The 21,645-nt window shown below is 44.7% G+C and overlaps 1 protein-coding gene across 1 annotated transcript in view; it reads left to right on the top strand.

Annotated features, from left to right (window-relative positions):
- The first annotated feature begins 8,201 nt into the window (after positions 1-8,201).
- The window catches only part of BLOC1S5 (biogenesis of lysosomal organelles complex 1 subunit 5), a 29,575-nt gene continuing 16,131 nt past the window's right edge, over positions 8,202-21,645 (top strand). Inside the window, exons 1-3 of the mRNA XM_065397724.1 lie at positions 8,202-8,304; positions 10,349-10,431; positions 19,812-19,941. Coding sequence (XP_065253796.1) covers positions 8,202-8,304; positions 10,349-10,431; positions 19,812-19,941 — 316 coding nt within the window. The remainder of the gene's footprint in view (positions 8,305-10,348; positions 10,432-19,811; positions 19,942-21,645) is intronic.

Below are 21,645 nucleotides of genomic sequence, written 5' to 3' on the forward strand. Positions count from 1 at the left end.
AGGCGAGGGCCGAAAATTCGACCTTGTCCTGAGTGCGCATGTGAGAGGTGCAGTGCATGGTCTTGTTCACAGAGAAAGACTAGGTTCTTTGTACACAACTTCATTTATCTGTCTCAGGAATTCACTCCATTTTTCCCATTCACACAGACACATCTGCGACTGTCTCCCAACCCAGCCTGTCAGCACACTCCCAGAGGCTAGCGCAGATTAGGAGGAGGAAGAAGAAGACGCGGGAGGACATGTTCTCAGAACTAATGAGCTGCTCCCGAGCCCAGGCAGCCCAGCAGACACAGTGGAGGGAGAACTTGTCACAAATGCACCGAGCAGTCATGGAACGGGAGGAGAGGTGGCGTCAGGTGGACCAGCAGGCTACTGAAAAGCTGCTTGGACTAATGAGGGAGCAAACGGACACGCTCCGGAGCCTTGTGGATGTTCTGCAAGACCGGAGGCAGGAGGACAGAGCCCCGCTGCAGTCTATCTCTAACCGCCCTCCCCCGCCACCAAGTCCCACACCCCCCTCACCCAAAGTACAAAGAAGGAGGGGCAGCAAGGGCCGTTAAAACTTTCAGTCAACCCCTGCAGACTGCTCTAGCACTAGAAGGCTCTCATTCCCCAAAATTTTAAAAGTCCTTTCCTACACACCTCACAGAAGCCCCCGTGCAAGTTTCAACCCCCACGTTTCATGTGTGGTTCATAATAAAATATTCGTTTCTGTTAATTACTGTTTCCATGATTTTCTTTTGGAGGACAGTCTGTCTGAAGGAGGGGAAGGGGCTTGGTAATTGGACAGGACAGTCACCTTTAGCGGGGTACAGAGGCGGGGTCAGGTCCAGCATCAGGACACATACCCAGTGCAGTGACTAGTGACCCTGGTCAATCTGGGAGGTGGTTTTCATGTTGGGGGGGGGGGGTTGCTCTGTGACTTTGTGGTGGGGGAGGGCAGTTACAGATCTAATGCATCACAGAGCCGCGCAGCAGGGGAGCTGTAACCCTCCTCCCCCTGCCAGACAGTCACATAGCCGACACATACACGCTGTCCCGCCCAGGAGTTTAGAAGCATCATTTGCATCACAACACTAAACCCGCACCCCGCCACAGTCTGCGTCCCAGGTTTAAAACATTCCCGCGAAAACAGTAATAAAGACAACGGTGTTCATTAACAAAACAGAACAGATTTTATTTTTTGGGAAGGGGGTGAAGGGGGTTTGTAACTGGAGAGGATAGTCAACGGTAACTGGGTAAAGAAACGGTGGCAAGTTCAGCTTCTGTGTCCACAAACTTAAAAATCACTGGTGACCCTGCTCAGTCTGGAAACTGTCTTTCAAAGCCTCCCGGATGCACAGTGCGTCCCGCTGGGCTCTTCTAATCTCCCGGCTGTCTGGCTGGGAGTAATCAGCAGCCAGGCGATTTGCCTCAACCTCCCACCCCGCCATAAAGGTCTCCCCCTTGCTCTCACAGAGATTGTGGAGCACACAGCAAGCTGCAATAACAATGGGGATATTGGTTTCGCTGAGATCACAGCGAGTCAGTAAGCTTCTCCATCTCCCCTTGAGACGGCCAAAAGCACACTCCACCACCATTCTGCACTTGCTCAGCCGGTAGTTGAACAGTTCTTTTTCTGTGTCCAGGGCGCCAGTATAGGGCTTCATGAGCCAGGGCATTAGCGGGTATGCTGGGTCCCCGAGGATCACTGTAGGCATCTCCACATCCCCAAGAGTTATTTTGTGGTCCGGGAAGTAAATACCTTCCTGCAGCCGTCTAAACAGACCAGAGTTCCTGAACACGCGAGCGTCATGAACCTTGCCCGGCCATCCAACGTTGATGTTAGTAAAACGTCCCTTATGGTCCACCAGTGCTTGCAGCACCATCGAAAAGTAGCCCTTTCTATTGATGTACTGGGTGGCCTGTTGGTCCGGTCCCAGGATAGGGATGTGAGTCCCATCTATAGCCCCACCGCAGTTTGGGAATCCCATCGCGGCGAAGCCATCTATGATGGCCTGCGCGTTTCCCAGGGTCACTACCTTTGACAGCAGTACCTTCACGATTGCCTTGGCTACTTGCATGACAACAACCCCCACGGTAGATTTGCCCACGCCAAACTGGTTCGCGACTGACCGGTAGCTGTCCGGCGTTGCAAGCTTCCAGAGGGCTATGGCCACTCGCTTCTGGACAGTCAGGGCTGCTCGCATCCGGGTGTCCTTGCGCTTCAGGGCAGGGGACAGCAACTCACAAAGTTCGAGGAAAGTCCCCTTCCGCATGCGAAAGTTTCGCAGCCACTGGGATTCATCCCAGACCTGCAGCACTATGCGGTCCCACCAGTCCGTGCTTGTTTCACGGGCCCAGAATCGCCGTTCAACAACATCCATATGCCCCATTGCCACCGTAATGTCCTCGGCACTGGGTGTCGTGGTTTCAGACAGGCGTGTGCTACTCTCGGAGTTCAGGTCCTCACCCCGCTGCCGTAGCCTCCTCGCCTGATTTCTCTCTATCTGCCTCAGTGAAAGGTCGATGATGAGCTGCGATGCGTTGACAACGGCCACAACTGCAGCGATGGTCGCAGCGGGATCCATGCTCGCAGTGCTGTGGCGTCCGCGCTGTCACTGACCAGAAAAGTGCGCGAACTGATTTCCCGCCGGCGCTTTCAGGGAGGGAGGGAGGGAGGGCGGTAGTGACGGACGGATGAGGACAGTTACCCAGAAGCACCCTCGACAAATTTTTTTACCCAGAAGGCAATGGCGGCTCGACCCAGAATTCCAATGGGCAGCGGGGACTGCGGGAACTGTGGGATAGCTGCCCACAGTGCACCGCTTCCAATGTCGACGCTTGCCCCGTTAGTGTGGACTGACAAAGTCGAATTACTGTCCTTAGTGTGGACACACATGTTCGACTTTGTAATATCGATTCCACATATTCGATTTAACTAAAATCGAACTACTCTCGTAGTGTAGACATACCCTTAGCCTCCACTTCCAGAATTGCTTTCACAGTGAGAAGAAAAGATCCTTCATCCAGATCTGAAGTCTTTTCATCTCATGGTTTGGCAACTGGATGGATGTTAAACTTTTAGAGAAGTCCTGCTCATCTCCTATACAAAATATTGCATTAAACAGTAGGAAAGATTCTTCAAGACGGACGTTTCCTGGTGAAATGGACAAGGTTTTCTTCCTGGTGTCTCCAGAGGTCTTTGAATCCACAAGAAACTTCTGTGCCTGATATTTTGGAATACCTACTTGATTTGAAACATTAAAACCTGTAGCTTAGCTCAGTCCTGGTTTGACTGCTATTTCTGCACACCATCCTCCAGGGGATGGACAGTTTTTTCTCATCCAACTGTAGTGATTTTTGAAGAGTCTTATTGTGGTGTTACCACCAGATAGAGAACTGATCTCTCCATGGGACCTCAATTTAGTGTTTTCTGCTCTAATGGGTCCACCCTTTGGATGGATGGCAACATGTTCATTATTACATCTGTGTATGAAAACTCATTTTTAGTCACCTTTCTAGATACAGTGTTTCTTAGGAACATCCTAAATTCCTACTGAAGGTTGTCACAGACTTCCATCTGAATCAACAGCTTCACCTGCCTATATTTTCCCAGAACCCACATGCTTCTAAAGCAAAGGCTTTGCTTCATACATTAGATGTCAGATGTGCTTTGGCATTTTATTTGCAAATAACAAAATCTTTACGATCTTCACCCAGACGTTTCATCTCCATTGGAGAGCGGATAAAAAGTGAACCCCTCTCATCTCAGAGATTGTCCAGATGGATATCTGACTGTGTGAGGACCTGTTATGAAGTGGCTAAAATGGACCCTCGTGCTTCTCTCAGGGTTCACTCTGTCAGAGCTTAGGCAGCCTTGTCAACATTATTGAGAAATGTTTCTGTTGCAGACATATGTAAAGCAGCTACCAGGGACCTATTCACACATTTATGAAGCATTACAATATCAGTGAAACCTGCAGATCAGATGGTGTGTTTGGAAAGGTGGTTACAATCTCTAATTTCTTAAGACTCCAAGCTCCCATCTTGATTACATTGGTCCACTGACTGGGAGTCACCATAAATGGAATGTGCATGGACAATCACTTGAAGGAGAAAGGAGTTACTTACTTGTACAGTAACTTGAGTTCTTTGAGCTGTTGTGCATATGCACATTCCACAACTTGCCCTCTATCCTCTTTATCTCAGTCCTATACCACCAACCAAGATTCTACAGTGGAGAGGAAACTGAGTGGCGGTTGGCCCACTCTACCTTTTTATGCCTTTGGTGTGGGGCATGAGGACACTCAATGCTCATACACAGCTGGCCAAATGACTCTTGAACTCAGAGTCATGGGGCACACATGCACTATGAATGGAATGTGCGTGAAGTAAACTTCCCTTCTTTTAATGTACTTTGCAGTGTGTAATATCTCAGAGTAGTTTTTGAAGATTTGAACTCTTATTTCATCTTTCTTCACTGTCAAAAATAGTTTAAAGGGGTTGTAATGGAAGGGGGGGAAATGGGCCTAAAATAATACTATTATATTTGTTACCTTTTTGCCAGGCAGAGAGGGTGTTATTTGTGAAGCCACAAATTAATCTTCTAATGAGGGAACATGAAACCATTGTGCTTCACCCCTCTGCTATTGTAACAGTAGCTGCTACATCTACTTTGGCAGATCTCTGGTGTTCTTAGTACAATGAGTGCTGCTGCTGTGGTATTGTTATGGGCCAGCTCTTTAGAATATTGTATTTAGTTATTATTTTGGCATGCTGTATGGTGTTTTATCTGGTGCAAATAATAAAAATGTATTATTAATTATTATTATTATTATTTATTTGTACTGCAGTAGTACATAAAAGCCCAAGCAGGGATTTGGGCCAATTCTACTAGCCACTGTACACACATGCAAAAAGACAGTCTCTGAAAAAGTTAACAAGATGCAAGTTGAATTAAACGTGAAAAAGTTTATTGAAAATAATATCACACTGATAGTCTCAAATTGCTTTAAAATACCACAGTTAGAGACCTTTTCTTTTTGTTGTTTATTAAATGTCACCCACTTTATATATATATGCCAGAGGTGGGCAAACTACATCCAGCCCCTCAGACCTTTTAATCTGGCCCTCGAACTCCAGCTGGGGAGCGGGGTCGGGGGCTTGCCCCGCTCCGCGCGGCTCCCAGAAGCAGCGGCATGTCCAACCTCTGCTCCTACACGTAGGAGCAGCCGGGGGGCTCCGAATGCTGCCCCCACCCCAACCGCCGGTTCTTCAGCTCCCATTGGCCGGAAACCACAGCCAAAGGGAGCTGCAGGAGCGGTGCCTGGGGACAGGGCAACGCGCAGAGCTGCCTGGCCATGCCTCCACATAAGAGCCAGAGGGGGAGACATGCTGCTGCTTGAGGTAAGCGCTGCCCAGAGCCTGCACCCCTGACCTCCTCTCGTGCCCCAACCCCCTGCCCCAGCCTGGAGCCCCCTCCTGTACCCTGAACTCCTCATCCCTGGCCCCATCCCAGAGCGAGAACCTCCAGCCAGAGCCCTCACCCCCTCACCCCCTTCCGCATCCCAACCCCCTGCCCCAGCCTGGAGCCCCCTCCTGCACCCTGAACTCATTTCTGGCCCCACCCCAGAGCCCACACCCCCAGTCCTCACCCCCTCCCACACCTCAACCCCCAATTTCGTGAGCATTCATGGCCCACCATACAATTTCTATACCCAGAAGTGGCCCTCAGGCCAAAAAGTTTGCCCACCTCTGAGATATGCTTTCTGTTTTGTTAGACCATGCATCTACTTGTTTTTCACTATGAGTGTTTCTGGAAAAATACTTCACATTGTGTGAAGAGATGCTGTTATCAGGACATTTTGAGATTCTATACTTAATTCTCTCACTCTGTGAAATTCCCTATTCAGTACTCCTCATCAAATTTACTCGGTTTACAAGTTAATTGACTGTTTCTCTTAATTCCAGCCCTGCAAATGTAGCCTGCAATCCGAAAATGTAGTTATTCTTTCTGCATAAGATGTTATCATATGGTAGAGTTAGTATTATTGGCTATTTTCTGTACATTTTGACCATTGTTGTCTGTGGGGATCACAGAGCGGAACAGGGGTGATGTGCAGACTGTACCTCTCCCAAGAAACTGGCAGCTCACCAAAGAGTAGCATCACAGAGTTAAAGGGTGTTCTTCATTCCTTTAGCAACTTAGGCAATGGATATGGTATTGTAAAAAGGGGAAATTAGGACTTATTATAAAGGGATGTATGTAAAAACCCTGTGAACTTCACATAGACAAATAACCATATATCTTATATCCATTTTCATTCACTTTTTGTCTGGATGGTGAATGAACAGAAGATTTATGTTTGAAAAAATATCAAAGTAGGAATTTTGAAATAGCTGGTATTCAAACCTCCTAGGCTGTCTTTCTAGTAAGCTAACATAGAAAGGGACAGTCAGAAGAAAAATGGAGGCAAACAAATTCATTAAACAAAGAGGAGTCACGGGATAGGGGAGCTCAGTGCCATAGGGTCACAATTGTGGGGGTGTTTACTCTCCATGGCTCTGCTAACTCCCAGATGGTGACACTAATTACCATACCACCATTGAGAGCTGTTCGCCTAATGTACAAACCATGGACCATGCAACTCAGGAGACCTAGATTCTATTCCTGGCTTTGCCACTGGCCTGCTGGGTGATTCACTTTGCCTCTCTGTACCTCAGTTTCCCTATTTGTAAAATAAGGATAATGATACTGAGCTCCATTGTAAAGCTCTTTGAGACGTACTGATGACAAATGCTTTATAAGAGGTAGATATTCTTGTTTCTTTATTGTTGGAAGACAATACATAGAGAACCTATCAGCTGATTTATCTACACTTCCTCTTACAGAGGCAGGAAAAACAGACATATTTCTGACTACTTCTCAGAATAACTTCCTGAACCAGGACTCCTTCCCAAATAAGAGAAAGTTCAATCAGTTGAGGGATGTGTGTGAGTGGCACACCCATGGCACTGTAGCACAAATCCAGTCAGCACAGTATTAATTATTTTAGTTTCCTGACCTTCAGAAAGATGTATCAAAGTGCGAGGCTCAGAAGCTTTACACTTGTTTCCCTAAATGACCCTATCAAAAATTTGATGAGCATCCTTCTATCCCATTTCATACATGATGAAAATTGTCCCATTTTTCCTTTAAAAAAAACAAACTACTCTTACATATGATTTTACATTAAGGTATTTCATTACAAGCATCCAGACTACTGCAACAGAGGCTATTTACTAAACAGCACAATACAAAAAACCCTACATATTATGTACTTTTTAAAAAAACTCTGTCCGTGCCTGATAAAGGTCCATTTGTAATGCATAGGCACAAGAAGGCAGAGTTAAGGTTGCTGGGGGAAACTGTACTCTGAATTCCCTCATTTTGGTACGATTTTCGGTGGCGCTGTTTAGATTTCAAGCTGCAGCCACCCAGCTGTTGTATAGAAAACCCGTTTTGCACTCTGTTGGTCTGTGGCCGCTGTACTGAGCAGGTGAGTGATGACCCCCTGCAGGGAGTGAACTAGTCTGGGGTGAGAAAGCCTTGCCAGGATGAGCAGCTGTGTCAGCAGGACCGGTTCCTGCCGGCAGCCGGGCTGCCTTGTCAAGGCACAGGGCCTGGGGAGAGGCGTCACCTCCCGGCCAGCTTGGGACGGGGCTGGCCCCGCGGCGGGACACTGCTGTGGCACGGGGAGAACCAGGCTGGGGCCAGAAGCCGCTGCTCAGAACCAAGGCCCGCCGACGCCGTGGTGGGATACAGCGAGGGCGGGGCCTACCCAATGTGTGCGTGGCGGACAGGTACCCGGGCCCAGCTTAGCCACTAGGGTGCTGCCACCGTCACAGGCGTGGGGGCGTGTACTCTCCACGACTCTGCCGAATCCAACAGGGGGGCCGCGGTTGCCATGGCGGCAGCGCGAGTCATTCACCCTAACGAAGGGCGGCCCGGGTTTAAGTTCTGAGGCCAGAGTTCGGCGCAGCCAAGTGACGTCATACCGAGGCGTTGGGAAGAAGGCAGAAGCTAAGACCCAAAGCGGGCTGCGGAGAGCTACGTAACACCGCCGGGACGCCTCAGCGCGAGAGCCCCGCGCTCCTGCCGCGCCCTCTATCCGCGGCGCGCGCATGTGGTAGCTCGGTGGTCGCCGCCCCGCTGCGGCCGGAGCTGGAAGTGCGGCAACATGAGCAGCGGCCCCGGCACCCCGGGGAAAGCTGCGGGATCCCCGCTCCCCGCCGGCAGGAAACGGGACTCGGTGGGGGCGCCGGCCCACCCCATTATCAAGGGTAAGGAGGGGACCTGGCCCCGCCCGCACTGAGACCCCCCGCCCGTCCCAGGGCGGAGACGCCGCGCTCAGCCCCTGCTGTCTCCGCGGGTTTGCCCCGCGGGGCCGTGTCTGCCCCGCTCGGGCCCGCTGAGCGCCACGCAACGGCCGCTGGGTGAGCGCGTGGGGCTGTGTCCGAGTTCCCCCGGCCGCCCCCGGAGTAGCGCGAGAGTCGCTCCCTCCCCTGTAGCACAATTCGCCCCTGGAGCTTGTGGCACGAGGTGGCGAGAGGCTGAGAGCTCAGCAAGATCGAGGGAAGGGTCGGAGGTGTGCGGCTAAAGCGCCCCCGGGATGGCATTACAGAGAGTGACGGGGTGCACGTATTTAACAGCGATATATATACTCGAGTTTCAAGCCAGAAAGCCAGTGCTAATCGCCTGGTGTTAGGCAGAAACTTCTCTTATGGACAAGTCATTGCCTAACTTTGCAGTACAGCGTTTCTTGTACCTTCCTCTGAATTAGCTCATACTTGATTGGTGGCCAGCTAGTCATGTAGCCTGCCTCTGACAGCAGTGTAATCTGGGACGGCAGTTTTTATTATTTTTTTTTTATATATAACACTTGTTTTCTATCTCTTCCTCCATATGTCACTCCTGAGGTTGTCCTAGCAAGGATAGCATTGTTAATCACTGGCTGGCATTGCTGCCTTTTCATTTTCTTTGTATCTTCTGTAGCTCAAATGCTAACAATTCATAGACCTGCTTCTTGCATAGTAGCAAAACCGCTGTGATGGATGGCCTGATCTGTGTCTGCTCGCACCTTCATGCCTTTTCTTGCATTGCTTTCACCACCTGAGATGACATCCTGTTTCTGTGTAGTAAGGCACACATTTTCAGATTTAGGTGTCTAACTTTAAACCCCTTAATAGTTGTTCTGATCTTCAGAGGAGCTGGACACTCACATTTGCTTTGAGTAAGTCAGTGGGACTCTTGGGAGCTCCCATATCGTCAAAATTTTGATTTAGGGATCCTTGCTCCTCTCCTTTCAATTTCTCCTTGGAAGCCACTTCTTTTGCCTTCCTCTACCATGCTGTCCACTTTTCTGATTTTTTGTCGTGCTTCAATTTCTATTTAAAAATATCTGAACTTACATGAGTCATTCAGTGATACTATTTAGCATTTTACCATACACTCTGTATTTGTTGCAAACTTTGTCCATCTTTTCCATTTTCTCAAACATGAAATAATCTACTTATCTGTGTCAGGTAGGAAGTTTTAATAGGTGAGTTCCATCAACTGCTGAATCTAAGCTCTCATTTAAGAAAAATATATTTGTAGGCATTATAGTTGCGAAGAAAACTTTCCAGACTAGTTCTAAACTGATCTAGTACTGTCTTCTAGAATATTTCAAAAGGAGGAAAAGTAAAAAGACACCATTATCCAAAAGGACAAGCAAGCTAATACAAGATTTCAACTAATGCTATGATAGTATCAGATGGCTTTTCTGACTAATTCAACAAACCCACCGTCTTAAAATAAATGCCACAAAAAAAGAATATTCTGCCATCCCAGACCCTCCTGGCTGCTTCTAGAGTTGTGGATGTGCTTTCACTGATGCTTACAGCTTTCCCAAACTGTTGCCGAGTGGAAACTGACAAGAATCAAGTTAGTTTCACTCTACTCTGCTTCTTGTCAGTTATATGGAGCAGCAAAGGCAAATACGGCAGCTGTCCTTTGGGGATGAGGCCTCCAATAGTGGGTGATAGGTGGAGGAATGGAACCCCCTCATGCACCCTCATAGCAGCCAGGAGGGTCTGGGATGGCAGAATATTCTTTTTTTGTGGCATTTATTTTAAGACGGTGGGTTTGTTGAATTAGTCAGAAAAGCCATCTGATACTATCATAGCATTAGTTGAAATCTTGTATTAGCTTGCTTGTCCTTTTGGATAATGGTGTCTTTTTACTTTTCCTCCTTTTGAAATATTCTATGCTTCACTGTGTTGTTCTTTACCTAGTATGGATTGTGTCTTTAGAAAATTAAAACTTTGAATTTCATTACTCTTCTAGACATTGGAGAAATTCATTCCCGACTGCTGGATCACAGGCCAGTTATTCATGGAGAAATACGTTACTTTATTAAAGAATTTGAAGTAAGTATTTGTTTTAAAAGAGACGATCTAGTATAATTATGAAACTTCATTTAGCGTGCTTTTATATTACCAGTGGCCTGTTATATATACTGAGATTTGAAACAGTTTTAGCACCTTCTTAGAGAATCTTGTTTGACATGCATTTCCTGCCCAGAATAGATGTATACTACTTCTTCATAAGAACATAAGAAAGGCCGTACTGGGTCAGACCAAAGGTCCATCTAGCCCAGTATCTGTCTACCGACAGTGGCCAATGCCAGGTGCCCCAGAGGGAGTGAACCTAACAGGCAATGATCAAGTGATCTCTCTCCTGCCATCCATCTCCATCCTCTGACTAACAGAGGCTAGGGACACCATTCTTACCCATCCTGGCTAATAGCCATTTATGGACTTAGCCACCATGAATTTATCCAGTCCCCTTTTAAACATTGTTATAGTCCTAGCCTTCACAACCTCCTCAGGTAAGGAGTTCCACAAGTTGACTGTGCGCTGCGTGAAGAAGGACTTCGAGTGATGTCCCTATGGGTGCTCCACTTGTAGGTGCGGCAGCACCCCCTGCACCTGGGATCAACGATCTTCATCGGCAGTGCCTGTCAAACTGCACATGCATATCTCCCTACTCTCACACTGTGAGCGGGACATATAGAGAGAGCTGTGTGGTCCAGCTGCCCCCAGTTCCTTCTCTACCGCCTTTGGTCTGGGATGGAATCTGCAGCCGAGCCCACTTCCTGTTCCCTCAATAGATAGTGCCTTATCTGTTAGTTGTAGTGTAGTTAGAAGAAAGGAGAACGAAAAGAAAATACTATCTTAAAAAGAAAATGTTTGTTTGTTTTTTTAACTTTACCTTTATAATTATTTCATAGCTTAGTTTTTTCTTTTCCCCGCTTCGTGCCCTTCCAGACTGAGAAGCTATTTTTCCCTCACCATTATGCCTGGATCCCCTGGGTTTAAGAGGTGCTACTCACAGAATATTCACTGTCTGGAAGAAGGACATGTCCCACAAAATTGGTCCCACTGCCACGGTCTGACAGCCAGAGCCAGAAAAGACCAGGACATTAGGTTAAAATTTCTCCTCATCGGGAAATTGTTATGACCTGCATCGGGCCTGGGCCCGGACTCTCCTCCTGTGAGACCCTCACGCTCTGCCAGGTTGTCTGCCAATCCTCATTCCCCGCATCCCTTGAAGAGAAAGTAATCTCTTTCTCGCTAGGACTAAAAGAAACGGTCTCCCTTCTCAAACTTTGAGGCACAGCCCATCAGAACACAATCCCCTGTGAGGTCAGTTGCCTCAACATAATCTGGCAGGAGACATAGCTCCAAGGCCTATCCAAGTACCTCTGGTAGTGATACGAAGAAATTGTCTAAAGACCATTACTGGGCAGACCTACAGTCCTCAGCCCTGTTTCTCAGCTCTGACCGACTTCAGAAGCTACAGCACTGACAAAACCGCCGGCACTGGCGTTCTCTTCGACACCAGCCAATTCCTTCGCACCGGCCACATTGGCACCGACCAAGTCTCTTGTTCCATCTACTGTATTTGTTGCTATATAAACAACAAAATAACTTAATTTTCCAGACACCTGCAAATGTAAAAGTGTATTAGAGGGTATTATAGATGAAGTACAAATATTTTATTTATTTGGAAATGTACACTGGCACTTCTCACCAATGCATCTTGGTCACTCTATATCAATACAAGCAATCAATTAAAAATGATCAAAATATAACAACTGCTTGTTTACAAACACACACATTCACTGTTATTACAAAGGTCTCTCAAAAGCTTTGGCTGGAGTGCAGTAATCTAGTCTAATGTTACAAAGTCACTGATGTGGATGAATCATCAGAGGAATGGTTGCAGCCTCCTGGTTGGCTGTAGATGGAAAGGCTCTGTATTGCAGCAAATATCTGAGATTTCAGGAGAGCAGTGGATCCATACTGACTCTGAATGCTGTAAATGAAGAACTTTTTTTTAAAAGCAACAGAGGGTCCTGTGGCACCTTTAAGACTAACAGAAGTATTGGAGCATAAGCTTTTGTGGGTGAATGCCCACTTCATCAGACGCAGACTTCATCTGATGAAGTGGGCATTCACCCACGAAAGCTTATGCTCCAATACTTCTGTTAGTCTTAAAGGTGCCACAGGACCCTCTGTTGCTTTTTACAGATTCAGACTAACACGGCTACCCCTCTAACTTTTTTTAAGATCCAGAAAGTGTGTAGTAAATATATACAGTACTATCAAGTTTATCTGAATGTTCTGGGGAACATATGAAACTTTTGGATAACTGGGCATTCAGATAAATAGAAGTACTATTTTGAGCTGGGTTCTAGCTGTAGGCTGGGAGGCAGTAAACAGCTGGGAGTGGCAGCTTGAAAAGTCACTTGGGCTTTGCTTTACCCTCAGTGATGATTGCAACATCAGTGACATCTCCACCGCACTTTTTACTAGGAAGGGCCATGACCCAGGCTGCGAGGCTCTGTGATGGAAAAGGAACACTGACTGGAGATGCAGCTGTGGATACAGCTGGCTACAGGGGCTGTGCTTTGAACTGGACACAATTTTGTGTCATGGAACCACTTAGTGAGTGGATACATTGTTATACTGGTGTAGCATGAATTACACATCATGTTTTCTATAATCGGAAGGATATGTATATCTGTCCTTAAGAATGTATTGCTTGTGATTGATAGAGATACCTGGGGCACATGTGGATTCGGATAACTAAGATTTTCGGATAAAGGGAATTCAGGTAACTGGGAGTGTAGTGTAGCTGTTTAAAAAATGTGATTAGTTCTTCTTTCTCCTCCCTTGTCCCTCCAAAAAAGTTTTGAGAGAGTTGGTGAGTGAATCAATGAGTTTTCCTTGATTGATTGGGAGTTGTGAGCACAAACTAACTTAAAGTAATCAAATTTTGTTTGGCACATAAAGGGCTATTCTCTTAATGTGTGCATCTACTTGTGTGTGCTGATTAGATCCACCTAATTATTCGTTTGGTCTAATGGCTATTTAAAAATATCTTTGCACTGGAGTGTGCTATATTTAACCTATGCATAACACCTCCATCCTATGGTCTTACTGGATCTCAAGCTAAACAGGGTCTGACTGGGCCATTAGTTCAATGGGAGAACGTATTGCTAGATAAGATGCAGTATACGACAACCTTAATTCATAGCATAATTTTATGGGGATCATTATGAGAACTGAGGGGTTGAGCCTTAAAAATAACATGAGCATTTGTGGATACAAGTGCTGCAAGATCTTTCAATATTGATTAAGGTGTTAGCCCAGGTATCCTGGTGGAAGTCCAATTTGGTTAATTGCTTCTGTACACATACTAAACTTACCCTGCAGTTTTCAAAGATTACAGAATTCTTTACTTCCAATCCTACTCTGTTGTATAGGTGCTGGTAATTGTTTTTAAACAGCTACTAGTTTCATTGATGGGTGACATTATCTTGGTTATACTAAGACTTATTTTGCAAATGGATCTTTGTGGGAGGACCTCTGCACCTGGGGGGGTTATGTGCCTGTGTGGAGCCCCATTGGTGTCAGTGGAGCTCTCCATGAGTGCAGGGGTCTGTCTGTATGGAGCAGTTTGCAGGTTCAGTGCATGAATATATTTATGAATCTTTCATCATGAAGGATTCCTGACATGCTTTACAGGGGTATTGTGTGTGGAAACTGGTACAGGGCCTGCCTGCATTATGACATTCTAAACAGTGCTTTTAGTCATAATTTGACTGGCCATCAAATGTATCTGTATTTTTAAAAAGAAAATGTGTTTTGAAGTAATTTAGTTGTTAGTGTTCTGTGATGGAAATGTACTTGTTACTTTCTATGGATTGTTAGATTTAAAAACAAATCCAGCCTTAATATATTGTATATTTATTTATGTATTTGTTTGTTTGTTTTATGGATGTCCACAATGTGATTAACTTCTTGCAGAATATTCAGTTGTTGAGCTTTTATATTTTACAAAAGGTAAGAGAACAGTTAAAGAATGATGACTTGTATCCAACTAAGAACAAGGTTGATATATTGTTGAAGGAGAAAATTTTTGCCAACTCAGTTTTGAATGAGTGAAAAATAATAGCCACAAGATGGCAGCAAAATTTAGGAAAAGTAAATAGTATTCTGTATTTCTAAAAGATTAATTCTAAGAATAATTGTTTTCACACACATCTACATTTTGAAGGAAAAGAGTATGGCATTGAAAGGGTAAGATCAATATCTGATTAGGCTGATATAATATGAAGACTTTCTTTAATATTTTTGCTCAATTTTTCCTTTTACAAACATTGCTTAATGCAATAATGAGATTGTCAAGCTGTCTAGAGTAGCTCAAAAGCGTAAGTGCCACCCTCAGGGGAGACTGTCAAGGATCAGGGCACAAACCCCAAACTGGTTGTGTATGTTCTATAATTAGATTTCTCCAACCAGTTAACAAGTGTGAAATTCCTCATGCACTATAACAGCCTTCCAGGGCAGGTGCAAGGAAGTTTCATGCCCTAGGCGAAACTTCCACCTTGCGCCCCCGCCCTGCGGCAGCTCCCCGCCCTGAGGCGCGCCCCTCCCCCCCGCGGCAGCTCCCCCCCAGCTCACCTCTGCTCTGCCTCCTCCCCAAGCACGCCGCCTCCACTCTAATTCTCCTCCCCTCCCAGGCTTGCGGCGCCAAACAGCTGATTGGCGCTGCAAGCCTGGGAGGCGGGAGAAGTGGAGCGGCGACCGCGCGCTGGGAAGGGGTCGTAGGAATGCTGTAAAAAAAAAAAAAAAAAAAATTGGGGGCACCGCTTTTTGGCACCCCCAAATCTTGGCACCCTAGGCAACCGCCTAGTTTGCCTAAATGGTAGCACCATCCCTGCAGCCTTAACATAGAGCAGGCCTGCACAACATGCGGCCTGCATGGGCTCACTGTGCGGCCCGCGGGTGGGTGAGTAGGCAAGCGGCGGGTGAGGGAGGGGGGCTGAGGAGGCGAGCAGGCGGGCAGTGGCGGGGGGGCAGGTGAGCCGGCGGCTGAGGAGGCGAGCGGGTGGGCAGTGGCGGGGGGGCAGGTGAGCTGGCAGCGGGGGTGGGGGGCTGAGGAGGCGAGCGGCGAGTTGATGGCTGACCTGTTCTACTGATCTGGTCTGGCTCCCATCCCCTCTCCAAGGGTTGCAGCTGTCTGGAGGTGCCTGCCTTCCACGCCTTCCTCATTCACACCTCATTCATTCAACAGGGCAATTGATTACAAAGTGGGGGGAAGATCTTAGTCTACTTCTAGCAAAAATACAGTTTTCTTTTACCTTAATTATACTACCTTAGGGGCCCGCTATAACATATTACCAAGGTTCAATACCGTTGTTTCGGTGGGGCGGCGGTGGGGGGGGTGTCGGTGGGGCCGGCCGTTTCGGCCCTCAGCTGTTTTCTTTGGAGTAATATGGCCCTCGCCGCTTTACGAGTTGTGCAGGCCTGACATAGAGTCACAGACAGTCCCCTTTGGCACTCCAGTCTATCTTGCCATCCACACAAGCCTGCCTTTGTGATAGATGGTCCCTTACACCAAAAATCCCAACTGATCCCCAGTCCCAAAGGACCAGTCACTTGCCCCAGGTCAACTGAACTTCAGATCTCAAATCAAAGACAAGTTTTGTAGATAACCCTATAATATTAACTAAAGATGTATTGAAAAAGAAATATGAGTTATTTTACTTCTGGGGGAATTCTACACCAAAAAATTAAGAATTCTGTGCACGATATTTTAAAATTCTGCAAATTTTGTGTGTCAAAATAACACTACATAATCATGCCAGTTTCAATTATTTTGGTAATTTACTTCAAAATACCTGTCAGCAAGTATGTCTGTAACAATACAGACACACACACAAATTCCTCCAGGAGTAGAGAATTAAAACACACCCCTATGACAACCCAGTTCCTGTTTCTCTATTCCCCCCTCGCCCCTCCGAGCCCAGCTGGGGGACCATACACCCACACCCCCTTCTCCCCAGAGCCCAGATACCCGCACACACACACACCTAGAGTCCAGCTGCAGGGCCTCCCCTTCCCCAGGTACCTGCACCTCTTCCCCCCCAGAGCCCAGGGATCCAGAGGGAGAAACAGCCTGATACTCGGTCCCAGGTTTGTGTGGAGTTTCCTGTGCACTGCCATCTCCTTCCCCCAGGGCGAGCGGGACCTGTAGCTGCCAGGAACCCTCTAGCTCTCTCCCCTGGCAGTGTCTTCTATGTGTGAGCTGGGCTCTGCCGGGTCCAGCGGCTCTTAGTGGTGACCAGCAGCACTGTAGCTCATTTCTGTGGGGGAAAAGAAATTCTGTGTGCACAACATTTTCTGCGAAATTCTGCATTGCGCAGTGGTGCAGAATTCTCCCAGGAGTATTATTTAAACAGTTAAAGAAGGTAAACATACACACAAATGAGATACAGTTTTAGGTTCTAAAGGGCAACAGAAGCTGCTATAATATGCAAGCTCTGTATGTCCTTTAGGGTTAACCCAAGCCAAGCAGCTTGGGGATCCCTTTCTTATATTTATAAATATTGCCTCTCCAAATTCCTAGCAGCACAGGGATTAAAAATCCCTGTCAAGAAAAATTATTATCCCCTTCCCATAGACCTCAAACTGATGGGACTAGAGTTTATGCACATCTTTACTTCCTGGGTGTGTGTGTGGGGGGCAATCAGTCTTTTTTTTGTCCACTGATGTTCCACAATAGCTTGTCTGATGTCTATTGGCCTTCTTTTGTTGGGGAGGAGATGATGCCTCTTGTGATAAACTAGTATTTCATACTTGGTAATGCTTCTCCCCTGACTGTGGGGTTTTACAGTTTTCACAAACTTTTATAGTTACAAAGCAAACATGGAAATATTACCTTATAGCATAGGATACAGATATTATAAGTAAGATTAATATATGCAGCATCCTACAAGCATTTCATGAAGTCTAAACACATTCTTATAACTCTGATATCTATTTTAGCAATACTAAAACAAAGGCGAGGCAGACTGGTTTCTAGCTATGCATTTGTCAATGTTCAGTGAAGCCAAGGGGCCTTGGCATGAGCTGGCACCTGGTCTGCCAGCATCACAGAGGTGGTATGCCCTTTAACTTTTATCCTTTTAAATTCTAATAGAAAAAGTAGCTATAAATCTAAACACATGCAGGATGCAGATCTGATGGAAAAACAAGGTGCCATTTTAGTTACATTTTAAGTGGATTTAATTTGTCTCCATGCTAGTTTGACAAGACAAATCTAGAAATTTATATCCATTTTTCCTGCCAGGAGAAGCCCACTTTGCTCCATACACACATTTTAAAATTGCTTTTCACCAAAGTTAACTAATAACTGTTGTCTCTAATACATAAATGTCCTGTGCAGCTCTTCAGAGGATTTATCACTTCAGTTTAAGTTAGGGACTACAAAGATAGGGTAGACTTTCCAGCCTTAGGGCTTGATCAGAAGCAAACTAAATTAACATAGCTGTCAGATTACAGCTAAGGTTTCATTGTGCTAATTTCAAGTCTCCTTAAATCCTTGCTGGAAAGCTGATTTTTCCATCACTCTTATCCTTCTAGTAAGAACCACCCTTTCTTTTATCGAAGCAAAGGATAGTTTACACTTTCACTTTTACTTAAAGCAGTAAGGCTTAGATGTAGGCTATGTCTACACTAGCTCTTTTGTTGGCATAAGTTATGTTGCTCGGGTGTGGGGAAAAAACCCCACCCCTGAGTGACATAAGTTTCACCAGTATAAGCACCGGTGTGGACAGAGCTGTATCGGTAGGAGATGCTTTTCCACTGATATGGCTACTGCTGCTCGTTGAGGTAGTTTAATTATGTCATAGAGTGGTAACATGAGTGAGCTTACAACAGCGCAGCTGCATTGCCACAGCTGTGCCGCTGTAAGTTCACTAGTGTAAATATGGCTTTAGTTTAGAGTTTCTCCTCAAAAGCTGACACTTATCTCTAGTTTTGTGGAGTGGTCTAGTGCTTCAGGTCTGAGGGGTGTTTTCTTTAAGTGATAAACTAGCATACACTAAATAGTGACCTTTGGTGAGAACACTAACATCCTTCACTGATAAGAGTTTCATATTTGAAGGGATTGTAATCTAGTGAATATTGGACTAAGGATCAGAAAATCTGGTTTCTATTTGTAACTCTTAGAGCAAGTCATGTAACCTGTCTGCATTTCCGTTTCCCCATCTTTAAAATAGGAATAATGATGCTTGACCACATTTATGAAGTACTATGTAAGAGTATGATTAGTTGCTGTATCATACATTATTGTATAGGCTGGTGATTGGCAAATTACAATACAGGGATGGTTACTTGCAGCTCTACCTGCCAAAATGTAAAGACCAAGCTACAACAAAATCCAGGTTAACTTTATGTATTTTTGATTTCTTGGGATAGTCCTGTGTTGCAGATCAAGCATAATTAAAAAGAGCAAAACGCCATTGGAAAAACAAGGGCATAGTGGTGCTGTGTTGCCGGAAGCTTTATTTTAAAAAGCCTAAGCAGTAGAGCCTAGGCAGCTCAATTAGTAAAATGCCATTAGCACTGGGTTTGCTGATCAGCAATGAGTTCAGAAGGGACGCCACCTGTTCAGTCATTAGCATTACATTATCCTTTAGTTGTGATTTCGTCACTATACTTCAGTGTCAAAATCTTACTTGCCTTGATTTTGGCCCTGGATCTTTGTCAGTTCATTATCACATTGCTAAACTAAAAGTGAAAGCTATCAAAAGGTAGAACTATTATCATTTAATTGTTCTGTAATCTTTTATTAATCAAATCCACAAGAGTGTGATGATATCAGTTTTCTTGCCATACCCAACCCTTATTATAAATCTCAGATATCTAAATTACTATGTTTTCTCAATCCATCATATGTTATGTTATAAATAACTTCAACATTTGTCACAGGGAACAACAGTGTTGCTACATTGCACAAGAAAGAAGGGGACTTTCACGTTTGTTAATAAAGCTTGTAAATAAGCAAATGTGATGTTTTAAGTGGCAGTGATCTCTTTCATTCACTGTGATGAACTGTGCTAAACTTAATAGTTTATTAACCTGGGAACCACATTATACCTGCAAAATGGATTTTTATATTAACCCATGATTGCCACCTAATTATCCATTTGATTCCTGTTTGTTTTGTATGCATGACATTAAAGCTAGTGGGGTCTCCAGCTGTAGATTACTCCAACTAAATAAAATGTTTGAGGCATATTATAGCTATTTAAGAACAGTGTGATATGTTATTACAAACCTTAAAAAGTCCAGTTAGAGCTAAATAATTACAAATAGCTTCATATGAGTATCAGCTAATAAAAACCTATGTAACACATGAAGAGCTTTCTTTTTTTTACTTTTCCTAACAGGAAAAACGTGGCCTCCGAGAAGTGAGAGTTCTTGAAAACCTAAACACCATGATCTATGAGACAAATGACCAAACTCTCCCTAAATGTGAGCAGGTGATGCATGGCGATCTGAATGAAGTGTTGAAGAGATGTAAGCAAGAAGCTATTGTTTTTATGTGGTGTAGTATTTTAAAAGGAATAATTTCAAATAATTTGAACTCAATATATGATCCTTGCTAAAATTGCTATTGTATAATAAGCCTTATACATGCAAATGTTTAATTCTCAGCTCTGTGCAACTTTAAAAAAGACTTACAGAACGTGTATTTCTGTTCTACTTTGGTCTTATCCAGTTCCTGTTAATGTTACTTTGTAGCGTTTCTACTGACTTTTAAGTGGGAGTTTTCAGATCCTAAAGGTGCAGCCCAACTTACTATGTAAATGGGAGGCAGTGTTGCCTGATAGATAGAACACTGGACTGGAACTTCAGTGCTCTGAGTTCAGTACCAGGCTCTGACATCCTGTGGGATGATCACAGGAAGTCACTTCACTTTTTTGTGCCTCATCTTTTCAATCTTTAAAATGGAGATAATGATCTCCTTTGTAAAACACTGTGTGTATGTTTGTTTTTTAAAAAAAGCTCTTAGAGCACTTTTCATCCCTAGATCTCAAGGTCTGGTTTTACAAAGGAGATCATTATCTCCATTTTAAAGATTGAGAAATGGAGGTTCAGAGAGATGAAGTGACTTGCCCATGGTAACCCCGCAGGCCAATGTTAGACCCTGGAATTGAACTCAGGGCACTCCTCCAGTATTCTGTCTACCAAGCTTCACTGTCTCCCATTTGTACAGTAAGTTTGGCTGCATTTTTAAGGTCTGAAAACTCCCACTGAAGTCGATGGAAGGGCTTTAAAGTAACATAACAGGAATTGGATAGGGCCAAAATGGAGCAAAAATGCACTTTTTGTTTGCAACTTGTTTAAGTTGCATACAGATGTGTGCATGAGCGCTCTCTCTCTCTCTCTCTATATCATCTAATTATGACAAAAGATCATTCTTGTATGTGGATACAGTGCTAGTTTCCTAGTCATAATCATCCAATTATATCTTTTATGGCGTAGATTTTATGTAATGTGCTCTCTTCTAAGGTCTATATTTTACTAGCTTTGTCAGTGCCTCTGTATTTTATACTTTCATTTCAGCCAGCAGCACAGCCTTTCTTAGACACAAATTGGGATTAGGTAATTAACTACAAAATTCAATCTAGCTGTAAAATTAGATAGTTTATATATGTCAATAATATTTCACTTTGTTATAATCAACTTGTAATATGTATAAGCATGGTCTCTGGCATATATAGAATAGTACACAGAAGGAGATACTACGCACATTTAGTAAAGATTGTAGAAAAATATTTATACTTTGCATACTACTACTCAAAGAATGCAATCATGTAAGTAAAGCCTGTATCCAAATATATACACACTAGGGGGCATAGCAACCTTGAAATTGCCATTACCTGACTTTTGAGTGCTTAGCTGCGTAATCTGTACGGCAGTACTACTGCTTTAATGATTATAAGAATAAATGAGTGACTGATAAATATTTCAGGAAACTAAGTTTTGTGTTATTGAATGCAAGACACCTGTTGAGGGAAAGATGAGTCTGTTCCATTGTGCACAGCATGTATGGAATATGATGTCAAACAAGTCTGAAACTGGCTAGAAATACAGTTACCACTGTTGCTAACACATTTTGATAGAGCTAGGATCACAATGTAGAGGAGACTAGCTCCAATTTAAAAATGTTCTCCTTGTATAATTTTTTACTAAATCATTTATATTTGGAAAAAAATA

This window comes from Emys orbicularis, chromosome 2 (genome assembly GCF_028017835.1).
Source record: "Emys orbicularis isolate rEmyOrb1 chromosome 2, rEmyOrb1.hap1, whole genome shotgun sequence".
In the NCBI taxonomy this organism is placed as follows: Eukaryota; Metazoa; Chordata; order Testudines; family Emydidae; genus Emys; species Emys orbicularis.